We start from the raw sequence: 18,173 nt of genomic DNA, 5'->3' as shown, positions 1-18,173 counted from the left end.
TGCAGGAATATACTTGATAGGCAAGAAATTGAATGAAAAAGGAGACCATTCTCAAGTATGATCCTGTAGACTCCCTGTTTTTTTTTATTCATCATCCTACAGTTCCATTTCTTTCTTACTATTTCTGGATGTTGTTTATTTGATTTGGATGTGGATAGTTGACCATTTATGCATTCGGCTGAGATATGAGTTATCAATGGGCTTTGATATTGTTGATCCATTTTTTTGTTCATATAAATTTATTTTGATGTCCCACCTGGTTTTCAAGCTCAATGTTGCTTACTTCATATTATTTGTCTTTTTTTTTTTTCTTTTATGTAATCTCATCTGTTCTGATTTCTTTTCTTTCTTTCCTTAGAGCTTGTTGCAACCAATACCTTTTTTGAGCTTTTTGTTTTGAGTTGCCACTACCCGAGAAGCTTCTAAACTCTCCCAGATCTGAGGACTATATATTTGTTGTCCTTCATCTTGAAGGTCTATTTCTCGGAATGAGTACATCTGAGGCTTGTTGAAATTTGGGATGTACATAAAGATTTGACAGCCAGATGTCAACTTATGACCACTGATAATGCTGCTGCCGTTTCTTGTACTGGTTTGACTGCTGCATGCAGTAGCAACATAGGATAAGAATATGGCTTTGAGGAGGGGTTTCCTGAGATGGAGAGTTTTCTACACATTATGGTCTTGAAGTCTTGGTGAGTAATTAATCATGCTCATTGTTTGCGGGATTTTCCATGGAAGACTTTGTAGTGATCAAACTTGCAGTGAAAAAGCCAGTGAATTGCGAACGTAGAACTGTCATTTGAAAGAAGTGTTTTGGCAAGTTAAGTAAGACCTTCAATCAATTAGAGATCATTATGAAGCAAAATTGCAAGGTTTCTACAACCGATTGAATTTGAAGGCAAGCCAGTTAGAATGGCCTCTGTTGGAAACTGAGCATGAATCTCAACAGTTTGAATGCCAAGAAAAGCATGAGCAAGGATTTCATGTGGTTCTCTCACAGAAGTTCATTACACCCACAACTAAGATAGAAAGGTTCCTAGAAGTGATTGATTCAGTTTCTAAACTAGTAAAATAGAATGAAGACTTGAGAGCAAAGCCGAATTATCCAGTAATGTTTATGTTCCCACTACCAGTATCGAATTATCTGATGATGCTTTTGTCAGTGGGACCATTAATTCATATAATCCTAGGAATTTGCTAGACCTAAGTATGATGATTTAGCCACGCTTGAGATAACTTCTAATGTTATCAACACTCATCAGGTCGAGTCATTCTCTCCATAGTCCATTGGTTTGGTGGCAGTTGATCCTTGCCATAGGTGTGAATTCAACCCCGATGGCATGTATGCCCTTCCGGAGGCCTCATAGATGAGCATGTTTTCCATTCTTTCTTGCATTTCCTTTAACTCAGCACCCAGTGCAACACGCAGCTTGTCACCGGCTCTAGCAGAAATAGTTTCTGACAATGCCCTTCAACAGCTCTCAATGACAGCAACTGTACTTGTAAGATCACCTTGTTCAGTAGAGGCTCTTACTTCTACCATTCCCGACTGCTGATACCAGCGCCTTCACTCGTCTTCTCATTTTCAGGCCAGAGCCACCGTGAGACCATGGCACAACCGGTGACACCGACATTGAAGGACGATCTGGGCATAGTGATTCCCACCATCTGAAACCTGGATTTTCTTAGAGATGTAGAGGTCATTTTTCTAGCCACACCATCTGATAACAGTACAAGATGGAGATCCAACAAAGATGATTCGGGTGCCGAAGGGGTTCAACTATGAGCTCTATGATCGGCATGACGTGAATCGAATCTTGGGATCCAAGACAAGCCGTATTTCCTTCAAGGACTCCGCTTGTCGCTGCTTCGACTTCCTCGTTTCCAAAATGAAGCACATCTTTCCCATTGATGATGACTGTTTTATAACTAAGGATCCGATTCGAAAAGAGATTATTGCATTTGGCGCATGGTCCTGCCAATAGGCCTACAATTGAAGTTGGCCTTGTGCAGGTTCATCCTACATCTGATGGGATTATTAGGAACATAGTTGATTCTATTCATTCAAACTCCCCCACTATTGGGCCAGCCCATGGTTCTCCAAAATACTCTACCAAACAGAGCATTCTCCCACCACCTACTTTTGGATTATCACCTAATCTTGAGGCCCTTGCAATTGAAGCAAACAATTCTCATGTCCAGGATGGGGATGGGGATGATTCTGTACATGCTAGTGCACAGTATTCTTGACCCATGCATGAAATCACATTTCCATTAGATGACAAGCTAAAACTCCTGAGTCAGTTGACTTACTTGCTTTCTAAGATTGGGCTCAACATCCAAAAAGCACATGTCTTTTCCACAGTGGATGGTTACACCTTAGATGTCTTTGTTGTGATGGATGGCCATATGAGGAAACAAAGCAGTTGAGAACTGCATCGAAAAATGAAGTTTTTAAGATTGAGAAGTAGTCTTGGCCAAATCATCATTCCTTATCTCCTATGAGTGAGCAAGAAGAAACAGGAATCAAATGCGAATTTGATTTTGTGACAATACCTAATGATGGGACTGATGTCCGGGAAATCAATGTTAGGTAGTTGACATTTGAGAATAAAGTTGCATTAGGTTCATATGGTGATCTGTACAAAGGTACATACTGTAGTCAGGAAGTGGCAATTAAAGTCCTTGATTCGTTCACAATTGGTGTCTCAGCTGATTCATGTCCTCTCAATGGTCCCTGACAATGGTGCCATTTGATTCGTGTCCAACTGGTGTCCCTTGATTTTGGTCCTCAGGGAGTAATCAACAAAATTTATAACCTATTACACCATGTACTAGGATAGCCTTAGCTAGCATAGCATAGTGGCTCTAGGATCGTTCACTGGGATGGGTTTTCACTCCACAATTGATATTAATTCAAAGCTGAATTGGTGCCTTTTCATTTCAAGGTTAGCTTTAAAAGAAAACATAAAGATGTTTGAATGAAAAATGTTTGGTTTTAAACTAACCAAAAATAGTAACTGATTTTACTTACAAAGAAAAGTGTTTCTTGGAGTTTGAATCACTAGGCTCAGGTTCCTCATACAAAAAGGAGAGTTTCGGTCACTTGTTTCTTTTCCTCGCATTAGAGAATTAACATATAGTTAATTCTCTAACTGGTGCGGTACAGATGCTTCCCATTAATGGGTTCAAACACTAAATCCATCTCACTGATGCACCTTGCAATGGCTCGTGCCTCTCACCTAGCATTTGCCATTCAAGGTGATCTTTAACTTTGGATTACCCGTCAAAAGCTCGCAAGAGATAACTAATAGATGTCTCCTTGGAGTCCAAAAGCTTACCAAGTGTTGCTATTCTAGAAAATCCTACCTCTAAACCACCTCCCAAAGGCTCGCAAGAGATAAAGAAGTGCATCTTAATGGATGGAGATCACTTGCCTTACCAAGTGTTGGCCCAGGTGATTTAAAGGCGTTTTAAGTTAACTAAAAAGATAAAAACCATTAACGGGTCACACTTCTCTTCATTAAAAACTAAAACAACAAAACTTCCAATTTATGCATGAGGAAACTTACCCGACTTTCTTCACTCCAAGAGACGAAGAGCCTAGTCTCTCATCCTCTGAGGAAAAATCCTCAGAGTTTGATTGGCTAGAAAGAAAAAGAATGAGAAAACAAAAATATGAAGGAAAAACATAGCAAGTGCTCTGTAAAATATATATCTTCCTTCCGCCGATTACATATATATCTTTGTAAAGAAAATTACAAACTATATATAAGAGGTTATTCACCCTTTGTTCTTGCTTAAAGACTAAGGAATCCTATGATAGGTGGGTTACAAGGAGAGTTTGGGGATTTAAACATCAAATATCTAAAGCAAAATATCTCAAAATGTCGGTCGCACATATCGGGAAGCTTCAGGAGACTTGGTCGTCAGTATTATCAGAGTTTGCTTTTTTATTGTGGGCGGAAATGGATCCGGCGAATCGCAAGTGTGTGACGAGCCAAGCTGTCCGGAGAATCTGAATTGTTGGCTGCGGATGCTCTCTAGGTAAGTGCTATCAAAGGATCCAGACATGTCTGATCGGGGAAGTTGAAACGTCATCCTCTCCCATCCGGCGTCAAGCGCCGAATGTGAAATATCAGGAGAAGATGGAACGTCAGCCGGACAGAATTCCGGGTATGAAATATCCGGAGAAGGTGGAACGTCGGCCAGACAGAATTTCGGATGTGAGATATTCGGAGAAGGTGGAACGTCGGCCGGACAGAATTCTTTCCCGGGTGGAATGAGCTATGTCGCACAACATTCTGCCTTCAGCTTGGAGTGATCTGCTTGAAATGGATGTAACTCCTTTATTTCAACTCTGAATCGCACACTGTTTGAAGCATTGGATTTTTGACTTCCTGAGCTTCAAAACGACATATAGCATGCATAAATTGGACTTCAGAAAGTGCTCCAAAAGTGGCTGAAATGACTATCATCAAGAATGCTTCATGACAGATTTCTCTTTGCTTCCCCTCCTTGCATTCCGGATTTGCTTATGGAAAAGGACTTTAAAGCTTCAAAGCTTTGGTTCTTCATGTTTCTGAGCTTTTCATTTGCTTTGCCATGGATTCCAAAGAACTCTCCTCAATCTCGGATTGCTTTGGTGATCAAAAAGCTATCAAAACACCAAAACTTAACACAATTTGATTAGAATTGATTGCAAGGGTCCTTAACATGTTAATTGGGTTAAAAGGTGATAACTACTACTCAAAAGTGTTTAAAAGAGTTAATTACAAGTTATCAAATAGCACTTTTTGAGTAGTAATCAGTCCTCAAGCCTGAGTGTATAAAATTAGACATACAAAAAGAGTTTGCACAAGAAGTCTTTATTATAAGGAAAGTTAGGCACAAGAATGTGGTGCAATTCATTGGCGCATATACAAGGCCTCCAAGCTTATACATTGGGACATAATTTATGTCTGGTGGAAGTGTGTATGACTATCTACACAAGCAAAAGGGTGTTTTTAAGCTTCCTACATTGCTCAAAGTAGCAATTGATGTTTCCAAGGGAATGAACTACTTGCACCAAAATAATATAATCCACAGTTGGATTTGGCCTAGCATATGGAGGACATGGTGTTGTCTTTTGGAGTTTGTTGGTAAGGATGACTTCATCATGGGTGACCCATGTGGCAGGGATGATACAGTGCATTGCTGGCTATTTTCATATATGCCTGTGCATGATGATTGCAAGTTAAAGTTCTAGAATTGAAGGCAAGAAGAATTTATCGCCCCATAGTTTTTGAGATTGAGGAGAAGCAAAAGTAAGTTGTCGTTGAGAATGTGGTGAGAGCTGCAACACTAAAAGAATCCGCAGGCCATCAGAAGTTTGCATGATTTTTTTTTCTCTGAAGATGAGCTACTGACAGAGTGAACACGGTAGCACTCCGAGCTTAGCTCCTACATGGTCATCCCTCACCATATCTCCCACTTATGCACCTATGCATGACCACCTTTGGGCCACGTGTCATCTTCTTTTCCTTTATCTCTGATTTAAAAAAAAAAAAAAAAAGTCCAAACCCTTTTTTTCAAATAATTTTCTAGATTTTAGTTCTTTAAATAATCCCAACTCCATATTTTTTTTCATCCTTAGAATTTTTAGGTTCCAAAAATCCTTCCATTTTCAATAAAATTTGCTATCATTTTCTTCTGCAAGCAATTTTCACATTTTCCTTAATTTTAAAAATGTTTTAAAATAAGCGTGAATTTATTTTTGTAATTCCAAGTGATGGAATTTACAGAATTGATTCATGCAAAAATAAATTGGGCTTTGGTGGGGACCCAACATCAATGAATGTTTACTTTGAAAATAAAGTTGAGTGAAGTGTGATATCTGATGATTTCTTACTCTTTTTAGTGGCATGTGCGACTTATTTTATGCTCATTATTGTGTATTAATCTCATGTCATGATAGTGCATTATGGTTTGCTACTAAGGTACGCACCCGCTCTCACTCTTACCATTCTCCATGTATGTTTGGCTTATAGTGTAATATCATTTCGGGTATCCATGTTTAATCAATCGATTGTTATACTTGTTTCATCTCATTAGTAGAGACCCATTTTTAGGGACTTAGAGGAGTGCTACAGTTTTTACCGTACCTTCCCGCTAAGTAACCTGATCCTTGAGCACATGCCACATTTTCCCAAATAAGGAGTCACACTTATAGTTTTCTTTATTATTTTATTTACCTTTTAAAAATAAAACAAAAATAAGTGGCGACTCCAAGTCATTTTCTTAATAAATAAAATCATTTTCAAATAAATAGCGAGTTTGTCATTGAGTGGAAGTGCATGAGCAGAAATGCGGGGTCTACAATATTCTTTACAAAAAAAATTGTAATATTTATATTTAAATAATATAAGTAGAATAATATAATATTTTTAAAAATATAAAATTAGGATATATGACTTTTAATATATAGTTAAAGTTAAATAACTCAATTTTTTTCATTTTCAATATATTTATATTTAAATATTATACATATTTTATTTAATAAAATTTAACATATTAGTACATTTATACTTATGTATGATTTAATTTGATAATATTAATGGTAAAAAATAAATACTATTGATTTTTAATCCATTTATATTTATTTTAAACTTTTTATAATTATTTTAAATTTTAATAATATATAAATTATATATTTATAATATCACCTGTTTGACCGTAGTTCAACCATTAGTTCAACAATTAAACCGTGAACTGATAACTTTTTCGATTCAATGATTACTTTGATTTTAATAACATTGCTCAATTGTAAAGTAATGTCCAAACATTGAACTGAGAAGTATGAGTTTAATATACTTTTAGTCTAGTCATCTTCTTTTTCCAAGAAGATATGTTTTAAAACGATTATTTATTCTCTAAAAAAAATTGACTAACAAAAAAATATGGTATTGTGGACCTGCGTTTTTTAGATTCGTTTTTTATTTATTTGTGAAAAAATTGATTTTTAGAAAAAGACTTGGAGTCACTACTTATTTTTGTTTTATTTTTTAAAGAGAAAACAAAATAAGAAAGAAAACTCTGTGTGACTCTTTATTTGGAAAATATGTCTATAAAAAATCAAATCTAAATTTGGGGATCAGGTTACCAATTAGGAAGGTATGGTGATAAGTCATAATACCCCTTTAAGCCCGTACGATCCCTATTAAGCAAATGACAATTAATTATAGATACTAAGAAAAATAATAACACAAATGAGTAAGTATAAATCATGGTGAACATCAATGTACACAAAAATAATGATATATCTAATTACGAGAATACATAAAATAAATTACAAGAGGATTATGCAAATTGATTTATTGAACTGATTAAAAAATGTATTTTTTTCAAGAAATTTCAAAGGAGTTTATTAATTATTTCAATTTATTTATTTACAAAAAAAAAAGAGTCAATTTATTTTCTCAATTTCATTTGTATTTAATTTTCAAAAAAATTATTTACACTTATTATATCAAAAGAATTTATTACAAAATTTCAATTTGGGAACAAAAATGATTTTTACTTACTTTTACTAAAAATGAATGAATTTTTACAATTTTATTTTAAAAAGTATTTCAATTTATTTTCATTTAAGAAAAATTACTTATACAAATTATTAAAAAAAATATGACTTTATTTGAAAAAAAAATTTTTAATTAAAAAGAAAAAAAGTAAATTCTTTATTTCTAAAATTACTTTTAATCTCATTTTAATTAAGAAAAAAATTATTTAAAAAATTTAGACAATTTTATTAAAAATTAATTTTTGGGACAACTTTATTTACAAAACAATTTTCGAACAATTATTATTATAAACAATTTTTTTTGAATTTGATTAAAAATGATTTTTTAGATTTTCCTAAAAACACTTTTCTGAATTTTTATTAAGAAAACTAACTTTTATTAAAAAGAATAATTCTCAACTATTATTTTATTAAAACATGTTTACTAAATTATTCTTCTTATTTAAAGAAAATTTATGGTTTCTTCAATATCAATTCTGTACACACTCAATAAATATATACAAATAAATATTTACAGAAACCAATAAAAATAAAATCAAATAGTAGTGGAAAATAAAATATGTAACCAAATAAGCTTATAACAAATTTAATGTCTTCCTGCAACTTTTCGAGTCTCACTTTCTTCCATGAATTTCATATTTCACGTATCATAAATTTGTACTCAGCCAACAAAATTGAAAAATGGTTCATACAAAAACAAAAATAACCTAAACACAAAAACTGGTCACTGTGCAAATCAACACAAAGGGTTTTACCCCATGTTCTTGAAATCACGTGAAGAAGGGTGGTGCAGTGAGAAAGTATCCATAGTAATCGATAGCAGCGTTGACATCACATGGTCGATAGTGGCGATGGTGATTGTCGGTGATGGAAGATGGCATGTGTGTGGGTAAGAGAGAAATGGGTATAAAAAAAAAAAGGAAAGTAAGAAAGAAAGAAAGAGAAGCAAAAATAATAATAATAATAATAATAAATAAATAAATAAGAGGAAAAATAGAAAGAAGGGTGTATGGAAGGGATATTGAAATGGAGAGAACAAGGAAAAAAAAATAAGAGGAAAAATAGAGAGAATGGTGTATGGAAGGGATACTGAAATGGAGATAACAAGAAATAAAAGGAAAAAAAGAAAAAAAAAAAAAGAATGGAATAAAAGAAACCAAGAGGAAATGGAGGAAAGAAAAAAAAAAAGATATAAGATGGATGGTTGGGTGAAGGAAGGTGTGGTCTTTAGGGTTTTGATTACATGAAGATCGAAGCAAAAAGGAAGGCAAAGATTTAATCCCACGCATGGGTATGAAAAATTAGGCCAGAACTTTAAAAGGAATTGGACATATTTGGGGTCGACGGGATAACATCTTTTTATTATTTTTAATTGTTTTTACTTGAAAGGTTGTTTTAAAAATAATTATAAGAATATGAAGAATGATTAAAATAAAATACTACAAATAAAAATTATTTTTAAAACATGTTTAAAAATATAAGAAGTTAAAAATATTTTAAATAGGCTTTATTCTATAAAATATAATAAGATATTTTTCACAAACAATTTTTAAAAGTTATTCAAAAAAACTTTTTAGAACTGTTTTCGAAAATGCTTAAAAAAAATGTTGTCCTTTCTTTGCTCCTCTTTAATTTCTCTTTATTTTTATTCCTTTAATTTTTTTTTTCCTTCTTATTGGCCTAACCACTATTTCTCATTTCACTTCTTCCGACAATCACTCCGAGAACAAAAGGTCTCCTTTGATGGTTGCCATCATGATTCCCACTATACATGTCAAGCTTGACAGGACCCTTAAATAAGTTGTGCAATACTTTATAGTTTATACTTCAGACAATTATAGAGCATTACATAAAATATTAGTAATTAATAAATAAATTATTTTATCTTTATTACCAATATTTACATAAAAATATTTAATATTGTACATAATAATTAATAATTATATTATATAAAAAATTCATAAGATTTTATTATATCACAATAACATTACCTTAAATTTTTCAATAATTTTTTTTAGGATTACAATTTTTTATGCATGAACTAATTACCAATTGTTAAGGCTACAATGAATTATTTAAGAAAAAATATTGTACATAATATAATAATTATTTAAGAATATTATTGAAGTTCAGTTTGGGTGCTCAAATAAATTGACTACACCCAACCAAATAAATAAAAGAAATAAGGAGAGTAACTACGGAAAATTTTAAAGCAGTTCAAAAACTATTACTATTAAATAATAAAAATAAATTCTCTTTCAATTAGAACTCTTTCTCCCTTAAATAAATTTAAAAGAGTAAAAAAAATATGTTTTATTCTTTCCCTGAAAATAAAGAAAAAATAATTTTTTTCTTTCTACAAAAACCAAAGTTCTTTTCTTTTATTTATTTATTTATTTTTCCTATCTTCTTCCTGAAAACGATGTTAAAGACTTGTAAAGTGAGAAAATGAACTTTTCTACTTACAAGTCAAGGTCAAAACACGCGTTTGCTCCAGGACCACACTATTACTAGTCCTTTAGAGTAATGTATACGTTGTACGGAAGTTGAATAAATCCTTTTTCACACTTGTAGCCTAAAGTGGTTGTTGGTAATATTTTTTAAATATATTTTAAAAATAATTTTTATTTTTATTTTAATTATTATCCAATTTTTAAAATATATTTTAAAAATAAATAAAATAATTAAAATTACTTATTTTTAAATATGTTTTAAAAATCATTTTTATATACAATGTCTTTATATTTAATTATTATTCATATTTACATGATTAATTTTTAAAATATTTTTTAAAAAATAAGTAAAAATAAATTAAAATACTAAAAATAGATGTATTTGCGAATATTGATGGTCATGTCTTCCTATTTTATTGTTTTGAAGTGAAAAAACCCATTTTTAAAATTAAAAAATAGTTTTCAAACAGGATCTTCTTATATTCTCCATTTCCTATTACATCTTTTCCAACTTTGGGAACTATGTGGTCCTGTCTACATCTTTTCCAACTTTGGGAACCATGTGTGGGGCCTACAATGACATTCATTGTAAATTTTCCATGTTCCTACCCACAACTTTATTTTCAAACTTTTTGGAAATTTTTGTTCCTCCGCGTGGAAGACTAAGTCTTTTTGTGGACATATTCTAGTTCCGTGTATGGACTTGCGTCCCATATGCGAAAGAGGATGATTCTGATCGTAGACCTTTTCAAAGCTGGAGATATTTTATATCAATGAATTCTGTGGAAATTTCATTGGGAAGGTTTTTCCTACATATAATCATCCCATCTGTTTTTCTCTCGTACCAAATTTTCCTATCTTCCCCGGCATAAAAATGTAGCCTCTATCGATTGTGGTGATGATGCAACAAGTAGTACTATAGGTGGGGTGGATGACACCTCCATAGGTGTAATAGGAGTCTTCTCAATAGGTGGCAAGCTAATGTCAATCGATGGTGCATTTCTAAGAACATATGTATGCCTAGTCCATTCATGTGCCTAAAAAGAATCAAATAAAAGACATATAAGACTGAATCAAATGAAATTTATTTTAATTTATCAAATTCAATTTAATGTATTAATTTAATACAAGATAAACTATTTAATTTTAACAAATAAAAAGATAGTATATCCATTTTCATATATGATAAATGATTCGAATATTAATTAAATATTTAAATTAATTAAATTTAAATATCGCTAATTAAATATAATAATAATAATTGTTTAATTAAAATAATCCAATACTTCATTATGTCCCAAGCCAAATCTTACCCATATTCGATTGGGTTAGTTTCATTGTTTTCTAAACCTAACCCAAATTACACCATCCATAAGCTCCAAAATCTTGTTGGATTTGGTTCCAAGTTGCAACCCAGTGAAGAATCCCATTTTGCCCCATGAAATTGAATTTGCCACCGCTGGTAGCATTTCCTTCACTACATTGGCAACAAGCTTCACCTAGTGAAGAATCCCATTTTACCCTCTTGAAAAAGGCCCTATTTTCCTCTGGCACTCTCAATCCTCGCAGGTACTAATCTAATCAGGTTATTATTTTTTATTTTTTTTGCAACCCCAATTTGATTCCCAAGAAAATCCATCCCCCATTCGATTTCCAGGAAAATTCATCCTCGTTTGATTTCCGAGAAAATCTATGCAAAACCCCCAATGAAAACAAAAAAAAATTGTTTTTTTTTTTTTTTTGCTCCATATGCTTTCTGGATCTATTCTAGGGGTATATTTGCTTTTGTGCCATTGGATGTAAATTTCACGAACCCTAAATCCACGATTTTTTAGCCAGGCTGAAAAACACAATATTTCCCTACAAATCATGATCAGATTACCAAATAGCATCTTATGTTCTTTTATAAAAAAAAAAAAAAAAAAAATAGACAGATTTTGTATCCTGTGCATGGGCTGGACTGGTAGGAAATATCAAGAAATTTCCCAAAAATTACCGAAATTTCCTTCAACCGATAATCAGTGACGAATATTGTGTTAGAGCCGGCCGATAAAAAAATGAAAACAAAATTTTCAACTTTCCCACACTTTCTTGGCAACCAAACAAAATCATAATAAGCTGAACCACAAAAAAAAAAAAAAATGAAAACTCTCCATAATTTTTAGTCTACTCGGTTTCATTGTAAAAAAAAAAATGAAAACTTTATTTTTTTTTTTCAACTTTCCCACACTTTCTCGGTGACCAAACACAACCACACCACCAAATATAACCACAAAACTTATAAAAAACACCCGAGGGCAATGGTGTCTGAGATCTGCACTTCACTTCCTTCCTATTGGTGTTGAGGCAAGGATCTCTACTCCATGATCAGTGTGCGGGAAAATGGGTTTTTGGGCAGATGACAAAATGAGTTTTGAGGTTGAGAAGAAAACAGGCTGGGGGGAAATGGGTTTCCACTTCTTTTCAAATAAAAAATATTATTTTTTTCCACTCTCATCCTACGTGTTAAAAAGTGCCGTAAAATTGAAATTATTTCCCAATCTATAACATTTTAAAAATTACTTTCCCCGATAGCCCATACATTTATCAAAAATTCAGTGGGCAGTGGGGAACCTGCAATTAAAGGTCAACCCGTTTTGGTTCTTATCTAACCAATACCTACCCAAAAGAAAAAGGATTCTCAAGGGACCCAGAGACGGGATGATCAACATCAATACAAAGTTTCCAGGCAATTGCGCTACCATCACGACGAACTTTCAATTTCTGTGGAGACCAAGACTTTTAATTTACTTGGAAATTATATTTGGGTTCCGAGAACGATGGATACCCATTCTTTCTCTACAAGTATCCGTGAATTAATCAATGAGTTGTATTGGCAAGTCTTTCCCATGTGATAATCATCCTTCTCTTTCTTTTGTTTTAAAATTTGTCCATCTCTCCCAGGCTCAGCATGACAGTGGCAGCTACCATTCTTCTTTTGTTGTCTCTTCTACTGGTATACTCCTTGCTTGGCTCCCATGCCCAAACACCTGAAAACATATCCTTGGGATCTGGCCTCACCACCACCACTGATTCAACTTGGCTCTCACCTTCAGGGGATTTTGCATTTGGATTCTATCCCCTTGATAGCGGCCTCTTCCTTCTTGGAATTTGGTTCAATAAAATCCCTGAAGAAACCCTCGTTTGGTCAGCTAATCGAGATAATCCCGCTCCAGAGGGATCCACTATCAACCTAACAGCATCTGGCTATCTCTTGCTGACATACCCCAATGGATCATTAGATCACATCTACGAGGACGCTGCTGCAAGCTCAGCTTCCATGTTAGACAACGGCAACTTTGTCTTATGGAGCTCTGTTTCGAGGGTCCTCTGGCAGAGCTTCGAACATCCAACAGACACCCTCTTACCGGGACAAAGGATTCCTGCCGGAGACACCAGGCTTTTCTCCAACACGAATGGAACCGTGGACTACTCAAAGGGAAATTTCCAGCTGGAGGTGCAGTCCGTCGATGGAAATATGGGGCTGTTTGCATTCCGATTCTCAGATAGTGGTTACTGGTGGTCTAATACAACTCAACAGACAAACGTCAGTCTTGTTTTTAACGAGACTACCGCGTCTATGTATATGACCAATTTAACTTCAATCATCTTCCGGATGACTCGAGATGTGCCTACACCAGTTAACATCTACTACCACCGAGCAACCATTGAAGATACTGGGAATTTCCAGCAATACGTTTACAATAAGGTAAATGGCACAGGGTGGAGAAGCATCTGGAGAGCGATTGAAGAACCTTGCACTGTTAATGGTATTTGCGGTGTTTATGGATACTGCACTTCTCCCCGTAATCAAAACGCTACTTGCAGCTGCCTTCCGGGTTATTCTCTTATTGATCCCAATATCCCTTCCAAAGGATGCCGCCCAGATGTTCCTGTGGAACAGTGCGCAAACACCCCATCTGAGACAGAGTATCGTGTAGAAGTGATCGATGATGCTGATATTAAAAACGATATATTTGCAGAGTTGACTCGATTGTATGGTTATGATTTAGATGGATGCATAAAGGCAGTCCAGGATGATTGCTATTGCATGGCAGCTACGTATACAACCGACAATGTTTGTCGCAAGAAAAGGATTCCTTTCATGAATGCCAGAAAGAGCATCCCTTCTACTACAGGGATAAAGGCCATCATCAAGGTGCCAGTGAAGATAGAGGATCCAATGAAGGGGACAAACAATTCAAGGCCTCAGGTTGTTGTGTTAGTATGCCTTTCAGTAGTCTCCTTTCTAGCTCTACTATTCGCTACAATTATCATCTATCAGAACCTTGTAGTGCCACGATTCGGATTAAGCAAACTAGCTCCAAGTACACAATCAGCAGACATCAACTTGAGGACATTCACATACCAGGAGCTGCATAAAGCGACAGATGGATTCAGAAACAGACTTGGAAGAGGAGCATCAGGGTCAGTTTACAGTGGGACTCTGCGCTTCGAAGATAAGGAGATGGAGATTGCTGTGAAGAAGCTGGAAAGAGTGATTGAACAGGGCGACAGAGAATTTTTGGCTGAGGTAAGGGCAATTGGCCAAACTCATCACAGAAATCTCGTCCGGCTGTTGGGATTCTGTAATGAGCAAAGCCACCGACTTCTGGTCTATGAGTTAATGAAAAATGGACCTCTGTCTAGTTTCCTATTCAGTAAGGGGCAGAAACCCTGCTGGGATCATAGAGCTGAGATAGTGCTTGCAATTGCGAGAGGCCTGCTATATCTGCATGAGGAATGTGAAACTCGGATCATCCACTGTGACATAAAGCCCCAAAATGTGTTACTCGATCAACACTACAATGCTAAGATTGCAGACTTCGGCCTCGCAAAGCTATTGAGGAAAGACCAGACCAGGACAAGCACCAACGCCAGAGGAACAATGGGATACATGGCACCGGAATGGCTCAAATGTGCTCCTGTTACAGCCAAAGTGGATGTCCACAGTTTTGGGGTGATGCTGCTGGAGATTATATGCTGCAGAAGGCACATAGAGTTGGACCGGATCGAGGAAGAGACTGAAGATGATGACCTCATCCTAACAGATTGGGTGCTAAATTGTCTGAGATTGGGAAAGCTAGAGGTGGTGGTGAAGCATGATCCAGAAGTACTGGGTGATTTCAAAAGGTTTGAGAGAATGGCAATGGTGGGGTTATGGTGTGTTAATCCCGACCCAATTCTCCGACCAACGATGAAGAAGGTGATACAAATGTTAGAAGGAACAATAGAAGCTGGTGTCCCACCCCTGGTCACTGCCCAATCATTATAAAAACTTTGTGTATTGTTATCATGTTTAAAATAAATTTCATCATACATCGTGTTTCCAAGTCTTGTTTTAACAACCTTCATAATTGAAAATATTCTTTCTATAGTTGTCATAAATATCAGAAATGTCGATATTAGACAAATCAATCTATCAATGAGATGATGGGCCTTTGATTTTCTTGTTTCCACCAATCTTGACATGATTCGTAGATTCTAGACATATTTTGAAATCTTGGATCATTTGGTAAATTCAATTTCCAATGTTGCAATTGATATCTCAAATGAATTCTTCTTGATCCGTAAAATCTTGAGGATAAAAATATTCTAGATTACTGCAAATTTTATTGATGTTAAATGACCTAAAACCATGCTTAGGGTCCAAAGCAGAGCTAAGAGTTAGTAAATTCATTGGGTGAAAAGATTTATACAATAATGTTAGTGGAATCTTTTTGAAATAATAAAATATTATGAATCATTAAATATATTCAAATCCAATGAAAAGATTTATTTTATTCTTCAATTTTGATTGCTTTCAATACCCCAATTTTCTTGCAATAAATTCACTCTCATATAAACTTTTGTATTTATTCTTTTGTTAAAAATTATTTTCCAAATTTTCTCTTTTTTCTTTATATAATAAAAAACTTTTCAATTTATAAGTGTTTTTTTAGATATATTATGAGTAATTTGGACTTCAAACTGTTGCTAATGTTCTATAATGTATTAATGTATTATCCAAAAACTGTTAATAATAATCTCAATATATAGTTTAAAATTTATTAATTTTAAATTAACTAAGGTTATGTTTGATTCTCGAAAAAATATTAAAGAAAGAAAAACAAATATAATTAAAATTAATTATAAATTTATATATTTTAAAATTATTTAATGTTTATACTATGAATGAAAATAATTTATTAACTTTAAATTTATTTTTTATTTTTCTTTAATTTTTTTTCCTTCTACTTTTTTTCTCTATTTTCTTTCCTTTACATTTTACTTCAAATTTTTGAAGAACCAAACATAGTGTATGTGTTTTATATAAACTACACTTTTATATATGATATATTGTTAGACTTATATATATGAGTGAGAAGTGAGTTTTTTGGATTGAGAAGTCTGAATCAGTTTTGTTGCACTTCGCTCGAGATGTCGGGAGTCGAGTTGTCCAATTAGATCACAGGCGTCGAGCTCCCTAGTGAGTTCATGGGGATCAAGTTGTTTGATCTGCTTGTAGGGGTTGAAGGGGATAGCAACCCTTGGAGATTTTTTATTTTTTATTTTTTATTTTTTTTAATGAGACGAATGACGAGTTTACCCTTATTATATATACCATTTATGTTTTAGGGTTTTTTTTTTTTAAAACGTGGTTACAAATGAGAAATGTTTTCAAAAGTTTCATTATTGTAACTCTTTTTGTTCCTTTTTATTATGGATTATTGAGTGTTGATACATTCTGTGGATATAGGGATCACATTAATCGTCGAATCATGTTAAAATTTTTATTTTATTTTTTATTTTTTATTCATTTATGTACGTGATTTGGTTAATAGAGTCATGATACTAGAATTGTGGAAGTTTGGACAATGCTCACTTCCTTTGAAAATATAGAAACTCCCTTCACGGTTGCCTTGCCCCCTTACCCTTGTATTTTTTAAAATAAAATCTTTTTTCACTTTTGCTTATCATTTTATGCCTTTCTTTACACAAATAACAACTTCAACTTGAACTTCACTTTTTTGTGTCATTTCTTCTTTTTTTTTTTTCCACTTTTTGAATTATTATTTTATTTTTGGCATTAAATGTTGGGACAGCCCACTTAAAACCATGATATGAGGGAATAATAAAAGAATTTATTATTATTTATATTATGATTTTAATTTTCTCTTTCACTATTTTATTTATGCAATTGTGAACGAAGAATATTTAAATCTACATCATTTGCATTATACATAATTTGAGTGTATTAGGAATTATATAGAAGATTTAAGTTATGGATCCCTGACAAGTTGATATTTCTTTACAACTAGTTCATATAAATATGTAATCTATCTTAAATTATAGTGTATTACTTCCTAATTTGAGAGATGATTTGATTAATTTGATCATCAAGATGAGTTTTTTATAGTGAATGCATTAGTGTGTATAATTAGATATATGATATAACCTCTAGTGAGTCATGACATTTGGCATCCGGTGGTCACAACTTCATTAAACTATTATATTGCATGAATTCTTGACTTTAAGAGAGTATTAAAATAAATAATACTAAAGTTTTCTGTGATTTTGACTTACGAATGAAATCTTAAGGTGGTCATATGTTTCCTATAAATTATGTTATTATTGATTAAAGTAGGTAATAACATGTATTCTCAAGATAAGCTAGTACCATGATATTTCATGGATTTGAGACAATGTATTCCCTTGAATGATCCTGAGGACATTCTGATAATAAAATCTATAATCATGATAATTCTTTAAGGGGATTTGATATATGTTTTTCGAAAGCTAAAGTATGTACTTAATCAATCACATAATAAAAAGATTTGATACTTAAAAATTGTAGAGGTAATATTAAGAAATTGATAGTGTTTACCTTGTTAGATTATAAACACCAATTCAATAGGAACTTGTATGTAATTATTATTAGGTCACAGACCTAAATTTTCTGTCTCGATCTAATATCATAAGATTCTAGAGTATAGTTGATTTATGGTAATAGGATGTTGATTCAACTTTAGAATTGAATTTAGACGAATCCAGTATTATTATTATTATTATTATTTATGGGTCTTTGTAGTTCCACTCGAACTCATATTTCTTGGTGATACATTATATTTTCATTGTCA

At 33.3% G+C, this 18,173-nt stretch overlaps 1 protein-coding gene across 1 annotated transcript; it reads left to right on the top strand.

Moving 5' to 3' along the window:
• Positions 1-12,843: 12,843 nt before the first annotated feature.
• LOC117913799 (G-type lectin S-receptor-like serine/threonine-protein kinase LECRK4) lies at positions 12,844-15,510 on the top strand. The gene has a single exon (XM_034828843.1). The coding sequence runs from the start codon at positions 12,965-12,967 to the stop codon at positions 15,326-15,328; it is 2,364 nt and encodes a 787-aa protein (XP_034684734.1). The 5' UTR covers positions 12,844-12,964; the 3' UTR covers positions 15,329-15,510.
• The last annotated feature ends 2,663 nt before the right edge of the window (positions 15,511-18,173 follow it).

This window comes from Vitis riparia, chromosome 5 (genome assembly GCF_004353265.1).
Source record: "Vitis riparia cultivar Riparia Gloire de Montpellier isolate 1030 chromosome 5, EGFV_Vit.rip_1.0, whole genome shotgun sequence".
Lineage (NCBI taxonomy): Eukaryota > Viridiplantae > Streptophyta > Magnoliopsida > Vitales > Vitaceae > Vitis > Vitis riparia.
Note: the sequence above shows the minus strand (reverse complement) of the source record. Positions and strands in the feature narration are given on the sequence as shown.